Below are 18011 nucleotides of genomic sequence, written 5' to 3'. Positions count from 1 at the left end.
GAAGAACAAACTTCGTATTGCTCCAGAAACTCCCTTTTTGTTTTTTTAAAACAATGTTTATTCATGTTATTTTTCTTAAATGGGTTACACCATCTTAATTTTCCTTACAAAATTATCTGAAGTTTTCAGAACATGTGGTGTTGCTTACTGCTTCAAAAGTGCATTTCCACAACATTTAGACATCTGTTTATTGAATATTACTAAAACTCAGGATCTTATAATCTATTATTATTCATAGAGTATTCCCCTACAATTCCTAAACCATGCCATTATCACATTGAAAATGTAGCTGACCCTTGGTTCCAACAAAAACCCGTGTCACAGGAGCCACAGGACCCTTCCACACAGCTATTTCCAATAAGGTTGTGATAGAACTTCAGGCTGGAAGCATTTTTGAAGAATAAGGTTCCTGTAAACTTTCTCCTTTAACATGAGTTGGGGTCATCCCACTTTCAACATTACTTCTAAACAGTAAATTGTCCACTAATTTAAAAACTCATGTTTCTGAAAAAAACCCAAGCCTATACATAGTCAAAAGGATACCCATGTCCATACGCATCTTTATTGAAAAGATTTTGAGGAGAGTGAATGCTTGCCAGAAATCATCGTTACTCCAGCCATTTCAAATATGTGCTTCATTCAGTCCCTGCATTTACTCCATTTTTTAAAGTTTAGTTTTAAATTGAATTTTCTATTAGTCTGGCTATTGTGGACATTAAGCACATACTGCTAACATAAAGGTAGTTTTGTTAAATGATTTGAAAGTCACTTTTAGTAAGGCTAATTCTTAAAATGAATGTTTGGGTGAAGAGGCTGTTGTCCTGTGCAAGAAGGAATTTATTACACTGGTTTACCAATATGTACATTTGCTCGTTACACCTCTACTGGAGCCTACATTTGTCAAGGTGCTTGCATTAAAGTTTATCATAGCTGTTCCCTGCAAGTGCTGGTCATTGTTTGCTTTTGCTCTGATAAAGTAAATCACTTTGTTAGAAGTGTAACATGGTACCATCTAAGGTTACCTTTTATGACTCCTGGCAGTTAACTAGTAACTTTATTTACATCATTACAACATTAGTAATATTAGGGCTTCTGGGTTTTTTTAAGGTTTGTTTCATTTTTTAGCAATTTTTGAATTGTACATACATATCCAAAAATCAGGGTTTTTCAGAGCTCTCTTGCACATACTGTAATGAGTACACCTCTATCCCGATATAACGCTGTCCTCGGGAGTCAAGAAATCTTACCGTGTTATAGGTGAAACCGGCGGATCAAAGCAAGTTTGATATAATGCGGAGCACGCAGCCCCCCCCCCCCCAGCACTGCTTTACCGCGTTATATCCAAATTTGTGTTATATCGGGTGGCATTATAGCGGGGTAGAGGTGTAATGTAAATCAGACATTACCCATTACAGTATAGACTACTGTAGTCTGTAATGTTTCCTAATGTGTTTTAACATAGTTCTTCTTCCAGCAGAGCTACCTTAAGGTGCAGTAGGGAATCTTTATTGTGCACCAGCAGCGTCTACATGGTTAGTGCGTTTTAGAAATCACATCCCTGTTTTCCGCATTACTGCTCTGTGTAGACAAGCCCTTAGATAAAAGTATCTTTTTTGTGTGCGTCAGGAGTGTTTTATTTGTGTTTATCAACTGAAACTGAAAATCAGAAGCCCTAATTAATATTTATAAGACTTCAGATGCTCCTCAGTATAGTTTGTTACATAAAACATATGTAAAGAAGCCTCAATTTTTATAGGATTATTCATAGTGACTAACTGACAAAGCAACCCAGAAAGAATACTAAGGTTCCTCATACTCAATATAAAAAACACAAGAGGTTTAGCTGCAAACTTCCTTAGCACAGCTTTGTATTCATAGGATCTTTTACAAACAGTGACACCAGGAGAAAATTCCATTTGCTTTGTTTCAGGGATATATTAACGCAAGAAGCGGTGAAGGGAACAAAGGTCTTCTGAACAGTTTCTAATGTCAGCCCCCTGGCCTTTATTGGGAATTGTCATAAGAACGGGTTACATATCAAGCTGACACTTGTGATGACTTGGCTGGCCTCAGCTTTGTTTGAATGAGTGGAGTGTTGCTCTTAATTTGTTAAGTGAACTTGCTTACAGCTGCTGCTGTACAGGACAAAGGGAATGTTTTGAGCACAGGATGGGCTTAAATTGGAGGACAACAGATACACAAAATGTGCTGCTAAGAGGCAATTAGAGAAACAGTCCCTAATATCAGGTAAAGTGACCTGGTCAAAGTAGGCATGGTCAGTGGTAATAACCCAATTAGAAAAGAGAAATAACATGAAAATAGCACGGGCAGCAAAAGTCCTGCAAATTGAAGCTTACACATGCATACTGTATGAGTTGCATAAGATACATAATATTATGATACTTAATGGTGATTGGGAAAGAACTAACAAATATGTAATTTGGATGTGTATAAGTGTCTTAAAACGTGAGAGGATAGTTGGAGCTTCATTGGGGAAACCCACCATGAGTGACTTATACCCCAGGAGAAGGTAACTGGCCATTATCTTTTTCTGTATGTCTGTCGTATCTTGCTTCAATAGTAATTATCATTGCAAGAAAAGCTTCAAATAAAGGTTTGAATTAATAAACATGAGTATCTCGGATGCAAGCGTGTGGCACCCTCACCCAACACCTTTAGGAAGGCAGGTAACTCATTTTCTGTTAACTAGTCTAAGCTTCTTGGGATGGGACACCCAACGTGGCCAAATTACATGGAGTATATTGTAAAGAGAACCACCGCTCATTTAGACTCAGTGGTTTTCAACCTGCGATTTCCATACCTTCATTCAAAAATTTTTAGGGGTCCACAAATGAAAAAAGGTTGAAAACCACTAATTTAGACTAACCCAAGACCAGCAAAACTTGTTTTAATTGAGTTATCACAGGTATGCACTGTCTACAGACCCTATAATTTCAAGTCCCTTTCACACCTTTTTTTAGTGGCAAATAGTTTGGGAAGACTGAAAACTATTCACACATAACTCTTGTCAATAGTGTAAAGTGATCCAGGAGTTCCATCAATACAGAGTCAGCCATCACATCTGATGGTATTATGATGTCCCCTGTATGCTGATCAGAGGAACTACTAACAACTCAGTGGGAATTCAGGTTTTAGAGGCTTTATTTGTGCATACAGTTTGTAAAGCACCTCAAAGAAAACAGCATGGGAGTTCTGGAAAACAGTGGAGTAGATTCAAAACAGTAGTTTTATCAGTATTATTTCTAAGACTGGAGATGACTATGACCTTGTAACTATATAAGTATAGGATGGAGGTCCATATACAAAGTAGTTATTGGCTTATATTTGGTAAACCATTATACACAGCCTTCTACAAATCCATAAAGGGATATATTATACAGTAATGGTTAAAGAAATATAAGAATTACCCTTCTTAGCTCCTGTCCTGGAAGACGCACTGAAGAATTTCTTCACAGTTGTCACCTTGCGTGTCTTTTCATTGGTTTTCTTTTCCTCAAACTTGGAAAAGGTGAGCGACTGTGCCCCTTGTGTACTCTGACTACTAGCATAGGCTTCTTCCTCCTCACGCTGAAGTCTAAAATTAAAAGAATTTGGGACTGTTTAGTTAGTTAGCAACAACAAAAATTAGCGTGCACTGACAAATCCACTACTCTTTCTGTCGCCCCAGGCCTGTTCTCCTCCCTCACCCCCATATCAACTCTTCTTCCAAGCATCACTTCCTTGTTATTATATAAATCTCTCCTTTCCTCACGGTCAACACAGTAAAAACCTTTGTCCTTTCACCTTCATTGTAGCTCTTCAAGGCAGGGATTGTGTTTTATCCGTGTCTTAAAGCATATTGTATTTACTATTCTAAACATTTTAATCATAATCATAAAGAGCTTATCTGCTGCTTCCACATCCCCAGTGAAAAGTTATCACTTCGTAAAAGGATTTCTTACAGGCCCAACACCATGGTACTTAGACAATTACAAAAATACCACCACCCTTATTACCTGCCCCCTCTAGAGGTTATAAATTTGTTTTGGTCTATGCCAGTCTTGGTGACAGACAGTGAACCGCAGCCACTGGGAGCTGCGGGTAGCCGTGCCTGTGGACTGTCGATGTAAACAAACTGTCTCGCGGCCCGCCAGTGGATTACCCTGACAGGCCTCAGGTTGCACACCACTGAGTTAGGGTATGTCTACATGAGGTTTTCTGAGTTTTTTTTAAAACTTGAATTAACTGATTGTCAGTTAACTTGAGTTAGCTAATCAGTGTCTACATTCTAGCTTGGACATTCCAAAGATGTTTGAGATTTATTCCAGATTGAGTTCTAGGATCTTCCATAAACGTTCATATGCTGGAACCAATGTTTGTGGAGTAGCAAATGCAAGTTAACTGGCAATCAACTAAAGTTTAAAGAAAAAAAAAAACTTTAGTGTAGACAAACCCTTAATGACAGGTGTGGCTACATTCTCCACTAGCTGAATCATGCACGCAAACTTCAAGGGTAAAAACTTTAGCATTATAGTACTGCAGCCTGCAAGTAACGGAGGCATGGATAATTGTGGTGCAACATGCATTGGAAATCACAGTTGGACATTTCCAGGCCAGCTGAAGATAGCAGAAGTTACCAAAATGCCATTTATTGAATGGGCATAAAGCAAAAACATCTTCTCACCCGTAATGTAAAAAAACAAATCTTTGTTGCTAGGCTTGACTACACATGAAATTTGATCTGGAATAAGGTAGGATGTGCATTTAAAACAGATTAACTATTTCTGTTTATCTCCACGTGTGGACGCTCTTATTCCAGAATAAGGGTACATCCACACTACCCGCCAGATCGGCGGGTAGCGATCTATCCATCGGGGATCGATTTATCGCGTCTCATCTAGACACGATAAATCAATCCCCGAACGCGGTCCCCGTCGACTCCGGAACTCCACCAGAGTGAGAGGCGGAAGCGGAGTCGACGGGGGAGCCGCGGCCGTTGATCCCGCGCCGTGAGGACAGGAGGTAAGTCGATCTAAGATACGTTGACTTCAGCTACGCTATTTTCATAGCTGAAGTTGCGTATCTTAGATCGATCCTCCCCCTAGTGTAGACCAGACTTAAGAGTGCCCAATATGGAGTTCAACAGAAATAGCTAATCAGGAATAGCTCCCCAGGGTAGACAAGCCTATATTAAAGAAACAAGACTTACTTTTGCCAACTTTGCTTATAAAGTAACAAAAGTACTTAAAACTGAAACTTCGTATTAATTATTGGCTAAAACCAAGATGCTGATGACCATGTTTCACAGTAGAGGAACTATGAATTTCAGGTAATGCTGAAAATGGTGGCATTTTTAATTCTTGCTACTGCCAGGACAAACATATTAGCTGAGAAGTATAATCAGCTATAATGTATTTAATCAGCATCTGAGAAAAAAGGCTGAAATAAAATGGTCCTAACAAGAGTTTGTACACTGCCAAGTATTAGTCATGGAATTCCAGACTTTACCATGTAGATTATGCAAGATATTTATTGGGCTTTTGTTTTGCTGTCCTTAGTCACCACATAGCAATGCTCTTTTGAAGTGTTTTTTATGCAAAAATGTCACAAATTACAAATTTCTTCCTTGGCATCAGAAATTTGATTCTGTCTCCTCCTGCAAAGCCCATAGCTGGCAACTGAAGGCAACAAGGGTAAAAAGGACTATAAATAAAAGATGGCCATACTGTTTGGCAAAGCCATCTGACTGCAAGCGATGAAGGAATAAAGAGGCATCGTTACCGCTCGGCCAGCTCCCAGTCATCCTGAATCTGCTTCTGCCTTGCCTTATGGTACTCTTCTCTCCAGCACTTGGAGCAGAAGCCCTGCCAAGCAGGGTTTCCATAGTAACCACATCCTTTCTTGCACAGTAGCTCTGACTGATCAACGTGAATTCCTCTGCGTTCAGACTTTAGGCTCATTTCTTCCTGTTTAAAGAGAAAAGGGTTAAAGAACAGAAGAGAAACTTGTTGACAGATGTTAAAGAAATCCAGTGAAAATACTTTGATAAAGAAGTATAAATATTTTGAAGAGTACATTTGTCTTATAGAGAGAAGCTACCCTCTCTCTAAATATTGAATAATTCAAGTAGTAAAAACACAAAGGCTAGAGAAGCCAGGGCAATTTTCACTAGTGAGAACACCCACATCTGATGGTTATACAATCATACAGTACCAGAACAGTCACAGGATGAATGTAAATGTGTACAGCTTTTGTCTATGTAAAGTGCTACGTACAGGTCAACTATTAATACAGGAGATCTGATTCTTCACTGTCTTGCACCTTGTGTAGTCATACAACTCTGAAAAAAACGTAAAAGGCTACGAAAGCAGAACAGTCCACTCTCACCAGGGTATGAGTGATTACACAATGTGCAAGGCAGTAGAATGTCAAACACAGTAAAATACATGGGTCCTTAATGAACAGATACAAGATGTATTTGTATTTACTAGATTTCTATTTAGGATCTAACCGTCTCTGAAGAAGTCAAACTAATAAGTAGGGCCCTACCAAATTCACAGCCACAAAAAATGCATCACGGACCGTAAAATCTGGTCTTTTATGTGCTTTTACCCTATACTGTACAGATTTCACGGGGAGACCAGCATTTCTCAAATTGGGGTTCCTGAACCAAAAGAGAGTTGGTTGGCTGCAAGATTATTGCAGAGGAGCCTTGGTATTGCCACCCTTACTTCTGACCTGCTGCCTTCAGAGCTGAGTGGCTGCTGACTCAGGGCCAGCTCTGCAGGCAGCAACACAGAAGTAAGGGTGGCAATACCATACCGTGCCATCCTTCTGCGGGGTGCTGCTGGTGGTGGCTCTGCCTTCAGAGCTGGGCCCCTGACCAGCAGCCGCTGCTCTCCAGATTCCCAGCTCTGAAGGCAGTACCACCGCCAGCAGCAGCACAGAAGTAAGGGAAGCAGTACCGCAACCTCCCCAACTATAACCTTGTAACCCCCCCGCCAACTCCTTTTTGACCCCTACAATTACAACACTGTGAAATTTCAGATTTAAATAGCTGAAATAATGAAATTTATGATTTTTAAAATCCTATGACCATGAAATTGACCAAAATGGACCCTGAATTTGGTAGGGCCCTACTAATAAGACATATCACAGATCCAATATTCTCAACCATTTTAGCATGGAGTAAGGCAATATTTCTGTTGAACAGATTTACAACCATCTAACACTGATCCAAGAGTTTAATAAGCAACCAGATCCCTAGCTTCCTGCTCATTTTTCTCTTCAATGAGACTATACAAGTGAGTCAGAATCAGTATTTGCACCAATGTCTCATAGTATTAAAGTATCATTACCTAGCAGTAGGTCTCAACTTTCAGAATTTTAAAATGTTTGATGAAATACTGAACAAGACAAATGAAACTACATTTACTGACCCAAGTCTCTGAATTATTTGAAAATAATTAAATTTGGCTCAAATACACAGATTGGAAATAAATTGTGTAGATTTCTTTACTTTGTTAGGACAGCTTGTCCCAAGGACAGTTTCAGTGATGGAGCAGTTAACGGTTAGATAGCTTCATTCTAATTTCAACTGCTTGGCTCCATTTATGACAAAACCAACATACATTCACGCATGACTCTAAACATAAGCAACTCAATATTAAAGCACTACGCATATATTAACGTTAGAGCTTGGATTTGAACATCCTCTTACATACACACACCTCCACCCTAAAATATGATGTTTGACTACTGCAAGGGAACATGAAAAAGGAACTGGACCACACACAGCTGATATGGACTAGACTGAGTTAAATGCAAAAATGAAAACTAGCATAGTGAAAAATAATTTTTATTTAAAAATTGTTTTAATTTAAGGTGTTAAGTTAGATGTTTTTTCTTGAATCAATTTTTAATCCAATAGTAGCCCTTAATTGGAAAGGATTCTTCAGGGGAAAAGAACATGACCAAAGTCTTTCCAATTCCTCTGAAGTGCACACATACAAGGGTTGTGGATAATAAAACGTGTTTTACGCGTGTTTGATTTTGCTCAGCAACTAAAATATCGACATGGCATTATTTCACTTCAGAAGAAAGAAGAAACCAATTTGTTCCCCCACATTGCCATCCATGAACCCAGTGTTCTAGTATGGAAAGTGACATACACATTTTGTACCAGGTTAAACTGAATATAATAGACTATTTTTTTTAAAACTATGACAATGTTCGACATTTCCCAATGACTTAGGAAAGAGATTTTAAGAGAATTGATACAGAAGAGAAACCAAACTACTTCAAGGAGGAACCAATTCAGGATTCTACTCAAGTTTTTATGTGGGGGAACGCTTGTGGTTTTTTTCCCCCTCTCTCTCTTTTCCCCCTTTTTTCTCCAGTCTTTGAGAAAGGAGCAACGATCTTGATTCCTTAAGAGGATTTCCTAACATGGGCCTATATCTGGTAGGAATAGTTTTCATTTTGAATGGCTACTAGTTGCATATAACAGCTATATATGCCAAGCTTTTTCTCCCGGTTTATATGGACTTGACATTGTGAGGGGCCAAAAACATGATACAAACAACAAAAGTTGCAGGGCAGTTTGACCTTTTAGATGTTAATCCTTTTATTTGATAGTGTAGGGGGGGGAAATATTTTAAGTTTAAATAGTAGTGATTGCTTTTGCTTCACCTGTACCTTACATTATTCATAATGGAAAAATATAATTATAAAACAAACAAGTGATGGGGAAAAGTCATTAGACAAAAATAAAGATTTAAGTATGAAAATCATCTCTTCCCTCGTTCCTACAGATTAAGTCACTATGTTTAATTCCTGATGGCACACAGAGCAGCTGACTGAGGTGCCTTGCTATCTAGTGGGCCAAAACCCAAGTGTTAGATGCGTGTAAGCGCCGCAAACTGGAGCTCAATGAATTCTTCAAAAGGAAATTTCTCCTCCTTATCACACGTATAATTGATTAATGAATCTCAGGCCTGGTCTACACTAGGACTTTAATTCGGATTTAGCTGCGTTAATCCGAATTAACCCTTCACCCGTCCACACTACAGAGCCAGTTAATTCGAATTAAAGGGCACTTAAAATTGATTTCTGTACTCCACCTCGACGAGCGGAGTAACGCCTAAATCGATTTTGTTAATTCGAATTAGGGTTAGTGTGGCCGCACACCACCGAATTACTGTGTTTAAGTTAATGGGGTAGTGTGGCCGCACACCACCGAATTAATGTGGTTAAAAACCGAATTAAGGTGCTTAGTGTGGCCGCGCACAATCGAATTTATACAACCTGTTTCACAAATTCGAATTATCTAAATTCGGATTAATCCTGTAGTGTAGACATACCCTTAGAATCACAGCTCTAGAGAATGGGGAAATGAAACCCTGAAACTATTCTGCAACTATTCCCACTTAGCATTAAGTCTTCTTTCTAAAACAATAATGATTAAATCAGCAAAATTTCAAGCAAAAGCTTGAAACAATTGCATAATTATTTTTTGTCTTAGACTATTATACTGCAGGTGCTTGCTTTAACCAAGCTTGGCTTTTCACACTACATCAGCAATAGTTTTATTTGAAAGTGACAATGTACACTCCAGTTGCTTCCATCAATGCTGAGCTGACTGTCAATGGAAGGATCACCTTGAAGAAAAACATGCTAATTTTGTAAGTTATTGGGAGGTTTAAGGAAGAGATTTTACATAGAATATTCTAACATGAATTCTTTATCCATTCTATAAGATTGCCTTAACTATTCTAGGAAATAAGCCATATATTTTGCAACTGTCATCTCAAATGATTACCCCCCGGCATGCACGCACGCATACACACACACGCACCTACATTCCATACTGTAACAAGAATAATATTTCAGTATTGTCCATGAACCACATCTAGAAATTTAAATTTCTTTGGCTAACAAGAGCAGGATGGTGCTTGAGAGACTCAATGAAGGAGGAATTTGGGGAAATGAGGGACGCAAAGTGAAGGTGCCCACACACAAAACCCTCCAACCACTTGTGAGCTTGCATCATTTCTTGCTTTATGAAAGGGCTTGCCTTTACATCCAAGTGGTGCAGACCCTACCTCAGCTTTCTGCAACTAAGTTCAGAGATACGGACAAATCTGGCTCCCTATATCTAAACAGACCTTTAATTGCTTTAAAAAGAAGAGAAAAGCCAGATACTAGGGCCAAGAAGATTTGTTTGGTGTGCTGCAAATGCTCTGATGTACAGCAGAACAAAAAACCAGATTCTTTTCAATGTAAAAACTCAGAAACTTGGATTTGAAGAAGCTAAATGAATCCTTATTTGAGGAAGAAGTTCTAGACAGGGGGAAGGGCCAAAACAATTCTGTTTCTTGTGCTCTCTCTTTCTGGAAAGACTTACAGAAGAACTCTGCAGAGCCAAGCCACTAAAAGACACCAAACTGTCCCTTTCCCTCTCTTCTAAATGTCTACGGATTGAAGCGGTCACCCTGAATCAACAAGATGGTATCACATGTCATATTTCTCAAGTTAGGCAACTTTCTTAAAGGGATTTTTTTTTAGGAACATTTTTCTCATTTTTAAACAATCTGTTGCCTGGTCAGTTTCTGAATCTGCAGCTCAATGTTTATATTTCATTCAAACCCTTACATTCATTTAATTTTCCATATAAAAAAGTCAGCTATATATGGTACAAATATAAACTGCATAACTGAGCTATCAATATTGTCTGTAGTACATAAACCTGTACAAATTACTATCGTCCTGAGAAAAGGTCATTATTGGGACTACATGACTGGATAGTCAAATCCCTTTGTTTTGTTTTTGAAGCTTTCCATTTCAAAATTCTAGTACCAATCCTTCAATGTGCTTCTATCATAGGGTCTTTTCTTTGTATTTAAATGAATGCATTACACACAAGCAATAGTTGTCTGGAGCCGACTTCTGGAGAAACTTGACTTCATTAGTTTGTTGATTTGACTTCATTGCATTATTTTGTTCCTCTTTTGTAGATAAACGTATGGTCTCTTTCTCTTGCATTTCCCTCTAGGAGGAAGATAGGAGTAGTTCAGGCATACTCCAGAAAGGAGGCCCCCTCTGTGACCCAGTCAATCTGGATCCACTCCCCTCCAAACTTCCATACACGATACAGTTGAGAGTTGCAACAAACAGGTGACAGAGCACCAGGGGGAGGTGAGTGGACTTACTTGGGAGTATAAGGATGAGGAAAGGGGCAGTGTTGTGGTGCATTATAGCATATTTCTGTGCCCACCCCTTTGCGACTTTGGCAATTAAGGAATAGGACAGCACAGAGATTAACTGAGCACTGACTGCCATGAGTGCACTCAGGCCTGCATCCAGTCAATCTAACATGCAACAGTCAGTTACCAATGGTTCTGTCACTCTGCTGTTACAATGACAGTAATTAGCCTCTCTCAGATTAGTGCAATATCATAAGTAATGTGAATGCTTGTGGACCACTGTTAAATAGTGTATGAAGATGTGCTGTGTTACAAGCATATTGGGGGATTGCAACATCAAAATTATGTAATGAAAGAAGAGCCAAGTTGTGCTGCTTTTTTCCCCATAAGTATCTTAGAATATTTACAGATTTGGCAAAATGTCTGAATAAGTGCATCAAGAATTTGTGGTTTAATTGTGAAATGGCCTTTTACTTGCTATACTGATACTGATCTGTTTAAGTTATTTTTTATTAGAAAGCAAAAGAAAGAGGAACAGTGGTATAGTCTCCAATATACAAATGGAGGATGATAGATTCAAAGTGGAGATGGAAAAGACTTATGTTATCTAATCCACCTTCCTGCCAATGCAGGATTGTTTCCTCAATGTGCATTTTCTAATGTTTTCTACAGTCTAGTTTTAAAATATAGTATGAGGGGAAAAAAATTAGGGAAATCTGAAGCAACTCCCAATATTTTACTTTGTGGGATTACAGGCACCTATTTATGCTGTTGAGAAGTAAAGACGGATTTACTTATTAAAATATTTGCTTTAATTTTTTATGGGTACAAATCTAAATTGGGTTTACTCTTCCCTGCCACCCCAAATTCTTTCACTATCACATTTATCCTTGCATGACAGTACAGTGTACAGCAAGCCACTGCTCTTTCATAAAACAAAGTAATATCATTCAATGGGAACATTAAGAGGATACTGAAATGCATGTTATTTTTCAGGAGAGAAAGTCAGCTGCATCTCTGCCTGACAGTTCCTCTTACTAAGCAGTGAAAGCTCCTCTTCTTTGACTCTTTCCCAAACTTATAGCTGAAGTTAACATGTAATGGAAAAAGTGCAGGGTTTCAATTACTGCAGTCATAATGAGAAGGAGAGACAATCCAAGCCAATGCCAGCAAAACTGTGTTTTGCAGGAGACTGCTTGCCTGCAGCTCGATTATTTTCTGTGAATCACCTATTTTAATAAACTAATATCTTTGAGGATTTTCTGTAGCACATGAAAAAGCTAATATTGTACCCAGACTCATTTTTCCCCTAATTTACAAAAGAAAATGTTCAAAAGTGTAAAGGTTTTGATTCCATTTGTGCAAAAAAGCTTGTTTCAACTTTCTAAAACTCCCCCTTTAGCCAAGATAAAACAGTGTCAGACTGACTTTGGGTGCCCAACCTGAAACCTAGGGCCTGATTTTCAGAAGTGTTGATCACTTTCAGCTTCCATTGGCTTCAGCCAGAATTTCACTGGTTCATCTCCTTGGGGTGGGGGTGAGAGAAGAGGGCGGGGGGAGGGGGCTGTCTCAGGTTGGATGTCCAAACTTAGTGGGCTCTTGAAAATGTTGGTTTTAGAAGTTAGCCAACTTTTGGACAGTTGTGTTATTTGCATATCAAACCGAACTGATCAGCAACACAGATACAAGGCTAGCTAGCTCACAGTAAAATAGGAAGTGCAACCAGAAGGACATCATGATTTTCTTGTCTTACTTTCCTTTAAAGAAAGTCTACAGTGATCAGTTTACGCATCTTAAACCTATCTCCACAAACATCTTCCATTAAAATCCTAATGAAACGGAACATGCAACCCTCAGATGAACACTGCTTCACAATACAATCGCTAGGATAATAATAAGAATGCACCTTGTAAAAGAAACTTCATATGAATTTATACACTATCTTTATTTCTAGAGAGAAAGTGGGAGAACTCACACAGAAAAATTATAAAAGACAAAAAAAAACCCCATCATATCACCCGCAGGCAAGCACTTTTCATAAAAGGATCATTCTACATCTGACCTCTTAGTCCTCACCCTCAACAGAAACCTACACAATACCTTCAAAAGATGAACCTGGGAGCTTAAATTCATAACTCTACTAGATACTAAAAATTATGGATTTAATAACACACTGGATTTATGGCTCATTACAACGTGTAATCCACTAACCCTCCTTGTTCTATGACTGTAGGAAGTGTTAACTGCCCACTTCATCTTGAATTGTTTCCTGCAACGTGTTAACTCCTTATCTCGTCCACCTTTGTATCTAGCTGTGACACTAAAAACCTTTCCCAGACCTGAAGAACTCTGCCTAAGCTCAAAAACTTGTCTCTTTCACCAACAGAAGTTGGTCTAATAAAAAAATACTACCTCACCCAGCTTGTCTCTCTAATATCCTGGGACCAACAAAGCTACAACACCACAGCAAACAGCTTTATTTCTAAGTCAGTTACATAACATACAAGGCCAGCCTTAAATCCATAAAGGGCCCCTCCCCCAATCATACTTGCATAAATCCCCAAGGCCATATTTGTCAGTACTGTACAACAGGCACTGAAATAGCATAGAATTTGCTATTTCTTCTGGGAAATTGTACTTTTGTGCTAAGAATAAAGCTCTCTCAAGAGGAACAAGAGGCTATATTTTATCAGTTTTCATATGGAACACAGATTGCAAAATATCTACAAACACACAGCACCAAACCTATGATAGATCCACTAAAATTACCAGAACTATTACGAAAAATCATGCTGTGGCCTCAGCCTTAATAGAATGTAAAGAAATGGCACCTTCATCATCAAAATAGAACTTCTCACGCATAATTTATTTAGTGTGCACATAAAAGACTAAAATTATGTAATGGCGTCCTTTTCAGCTATATAATCAAAATACATTGCAGGATACATCAGTGTTTACAAGGACTGAAGGCAGAATTGTGACTTCAGGGGAAGCACTGTTATTTGTTAATTAACACTTACATGATAGATTCTTAAACTAGTATGGATAAGTCATATTTCAATCACATTATTTTCTGCCACCTTTCCTTCAAGTAACCTTTACAAGCCTTTTACATAAGAACATAAGAATGGCCATACTGGGTCAGACGAAAGGTCCATCTAGCCCAGTATCCTGTCTACCAACAGTGACCAATGCCAGGTGCACCAGAGGGAATGAACCTAACAGGTAATGATCAAGTGATCTCTCTCCTGCCATCCATCTCCACCCTCTGACAAACAGAGGCTAGGGACACCATTCCTTACCCATCCGGGCTAATAGCCATTAATGGACTTAACCTCCGTGAATTTATCCAGTTCTCTTTAAACCCTGTTATAGTCCTAGCCCTCACAAGCTCCTCAGGCAAGGAGTTCCACAGGTTGACTGTGCGCTGTGTGAAGAAGAACTTCCTTTTATTTGTTTTAAACCTGCTGCCCATTAATTTCATTTGGTGGCCCCTAGTTCTTATATTGTGGAAACAAGTATATAACTTTTCCATATTCACTTTCTCTACACCACTAATCATTTTATATACACCTCTATCATATCCCCCCTTAGTCGCCTCTTTTCCAAGCTAAAAACTCCTAGCCTCTTTAATCTCTCCTCATATCTTTTCCTTCCAAGGAGCAGAATAGGCAAATAAATTCACCCTCACAGTCAATGAAACTGATGACATTCCTAAAATATATAACAGTTTATTATTCAGACAGTATTTAAGTTCTGTTTAGGGTCATCTTTGCATAGCAGAACAAAAACTAACCCAGAAATCAGGCAGAGTTAAGCAGAAATGAACATGTATTGTGAGCTCCTGGACTTCTGGGATAGCATCTGTACAAGTCAATTATGTAATTACTACAACACATGAAAAATGGTTCCTTAACATAAGCAATAACTCTGCACTTTCTGAAGGTCAAAGAAGTGACTTTGTAGGAGTGCAGTAGATGTCAACAATGGTATTTCAGTTACACAGGTTCAAACAAATGTTTCCTTTTTTAAATATGTATGAAAGTCCAAAAAAAACCAAACAGACTAGTAGGAAAAGGTAAGCCATCCACTTTCATATTAAATTAGGAACACTAAGTGTATGCCAGCATTTAAAATTTATGACCAACAGCAGTAAAATACCATGTGGCCCAACAGGTTTATCATTTGACTCCTGAATCCCTCCCTTCCAGCTTTTATCCTCTATCTCCAGAAACAAGCAGAGACTCAGAAGTATTCCTGAATTCTATCACATTCCTTAGAGACAATCCAGATTGCTCTTTCCATTAGACTGATCTGCCCAAGTTCCGGATTTTTTTTATTTTATTTTTTAAAAGTCTTACCCTCTATGGCACTATCTTTGGAATGAATTTCAGTGGGCTGTAGCCCACGAAAGCTTATGCTCAAATAAATTTGTTAGTCTCTAAGGTGCCACAAGTATTCCTGTTCTTCTTACTATGGACATTATTATTTTAATTAGAACTGGTCAAAAAATGTTTAAAAGGAAGTTTTTTGAACACTTGGTGCAAAACACATCAAGACTGCCTGACTGTTCTGGGTGCTAAGCATTAAACCTCAGAGCAGGATGAGAAAGGGGAAGGTGAGGAAGACTGCATACATTTTGCCAAGATATCAGCTGATGCTTTACATTTTATTAGTGGAGGAATGACAGATTGATTCCACATCAGATTAGAAAGGTTTCAGGTCGGGTTCACCACTAGTTCACAGCATACTTCCAACACTTTCAAATGCTAGTGTTTCAGCTGTAGCGCTTCAGTGTAGCCACTATCTACGGCTGGGAAGGAATCTTCATCAGCGTATGAGAGGCAATAATGGAAGAATTCTTCTGTGGACCTAGCATTGGCTACACTGGAATTTAGGTTGGTTTATCTAGGCTGCTCACAGGTATAGATTTTCACACCCCTGAGCAACTTAGTTAAGCAGACCTAATTTTCTAGCATAGACCACGCCTTTGAATCCATGTACAAATCTACAAGATAGACTACCATAGTGTCTTTACTGCAAAGCAACATCTTCTACTAAAGTCTAGTCTAATATAGAGTGGCATCTCTGGATTTTAGCCATCAAGTTGTCCAACCCTGCCCAGAGCAGATTTAAATGACACAGTGGTATCTGCCAGCAGCAGGTCCACACTAACAGTCACGTGAGAGCTAGCAGTGGTAAAGCTGTACCAGTACTACTGTGATGGTGGATAATTTCAGCGGGGGAAAAAACATTGTATACAAGGCTACAATGACACATTCCCAAATGAACCCATCCCCAAACAGACCAAAGGCAATGAAAACAGAAATTTTCAAAAAGGAGAAAGGTATCCATTAGAAAACAAGAATTTCTTTGGCTAAGCCTATGTGAAAACCGTAATGTCATTATTACCAGTAGTGTCTTCAGAAGAATGATTATGAACCTCAAGTAATTTTCTTTTAATTAAATGCCGCAAGTCTTTATGAGATTGAAGTAACTAGCCATTCTATTTTCAATCACTATTCAAATATTTATTCAATTCAGAACAGCAATCACTGGATTGCATGGCACATAAATTTCTTATAAGTCATGTAAGTGCTTAAGTATTCATGATTCACACACTACTCTACAATAATCATTTAGGCATGTAATTAGTATGTACTTGTAATAAACTAGGAACCAGTTTCCTCCATAGAGAAGGGAGGGACAGATGACTTAACAAATATTTTCCATCCATGGTTCTACGAAAACTAACAAGTAACTTCAAAACAAGCTAACATCAACCCAATCATACAGTAACCACTTTGTTCAGAACCAGCACTTAACCAATCACCAAAACTTAATCAGCAACCCAATTCACACTAAAAATATTAAGAAATTAGATACACAACAACCAAGTTTATTTTCTTGCATATTTACTATAGCCTATTATATATATGTTCATTAGGAAGAGAGCCAAAAGATTTTAGTAAAATTGTTTTATCTTTTATTCAGAATTCAAACGACTGCTCAAACACTACTTTAAAGCAACAATGCCAGGTCAGAATATTGGTAACATGGAAATGAAGTATCACAATAAGATTTCATAACAATATTTGCCAAAGGAAGTTACATCCACTGTCTAGCATTTCTGGAATCCAATGTGCTGGTCACCAGGCTTCACAAGTTTTATAAATCTTAGTGAACATAATTCATTATTTGTTCCAACTCTAAAACAGTCATTTAAAAAGTTATATGTAAATAAAGCACCACCCCCAGCAGTGCTGACAGTGCAAACTAAAACCACAATTTAATTTGTCCACATGCCAACTGTCTGCATATCTTATTATGGGATCTCAGATCTTTCTCAGCTACCATCTTTAATGATGAATATTTTATCCATCATGGAGGCAATAAACATAGTGAACCAACAGATCACCCCCAAGCGTCTACATCTTGAACCTGTGTGCATCATACAGAAAAGGAGGCAAATGGAATCACACACAATAGATACCTAAAAATTGCTTCCTGCTATGACTGAGAAGAAAGGAAACAAGTAATTCAGTATCACATTAAATATGCATTTTTAAATAAATTTTGATCCAAAAATCCAGATGGAAGATAAGCTTTTTGAAGTGTCAGTTATTTTATTCCACATATATATTATCAAAATGCTAGATCATTATGTTGCTTGCTTGAAGGCAGAGAGAAGCAGTTTTAAGGAGTTGACATCTGATATCCAATTCTTAGTGTATACTTGCACCTGACTGAAGTGTTGTCAGTATCACAAGCATGATTATATGTTACAGTCTGAGGACTAGTTTAGGT

The 18011-nt window shown here is 38.3% G+C and overlaps 2 protein-coding genes across 8 annotated transcripts in view; both read right to left on the bottom strand.

Annotated features, from left to right (window-relative positions):
• RABGEF1 (RAB guanine nucleotide exchange factor 1) overlaps nucleotides 1–18011 on the bottom strand; it is a 53192-nt gene that overhangs the window by 13400 nt on the left and 21781 nt on the right. For all 6 annotated transcript variants that reach the window (XM_029912559.1, XM_029912560.1, XM_029912561.1 and 3 more), the window contains exons 2-3: nucleotides 5782–5966; nucleotides 3429–3595 (exon numbers count right to left, since the gene is read on the bottom strand). In XM_029912559.1, the coding sequence (XP_029768419.1) occupies nucleotides 3429–3595; nucleotides 5782–5960 (346 nt within the window). In that variant the 5' untranslated portion in view covers nucleotides 5961–5966. The remainder of the gene's footprint in view (nucleotides 1–3428; nucleotides 3596–5781; nucleotides 5967–18011) is intronic.
• KCTD7 (potassium channel tetramerization domain containing 7) overlaps nucleotides 5885–18011 on the bottom strand; it is a 51966-nt gene continuing 39839 nt past the window's right edge. For both annotated transcript variants that reach the window (XM_024204987.2, XM_029912565.1), the window contains exon 6: nucleotides 5885–5966. In XM_024204987.2, coding sequence (XP_024060755.2) covers nucleotides 5957–5966 — 10 coding nt within the window. In that variant the 3' untranslated portion in view covers nucleotides 5885–5956. The remainder of the gene's footprint in view (nucleotides 5967–18011) is intronic.

This window comes from Terrapene carolina, unplaced genomic scaffold (genome assembly GCF_002925995.2).
Source record: "Terrapene carolina triunguis isolate 2854851 unplaced genomic scaffold, T_m_triunguis-2.0 Scaffold231, whole genome shotgun sequence".
NCBI lineage: Eukaryota > Metazoa > Chordata > Testudines > Emydidae > Terrapene > Terrapene triunguis.
Note: the sequence above shows the minus strand (reverse complement) of the source record. Positions and strands in the feature narration are given on the sequence as shown.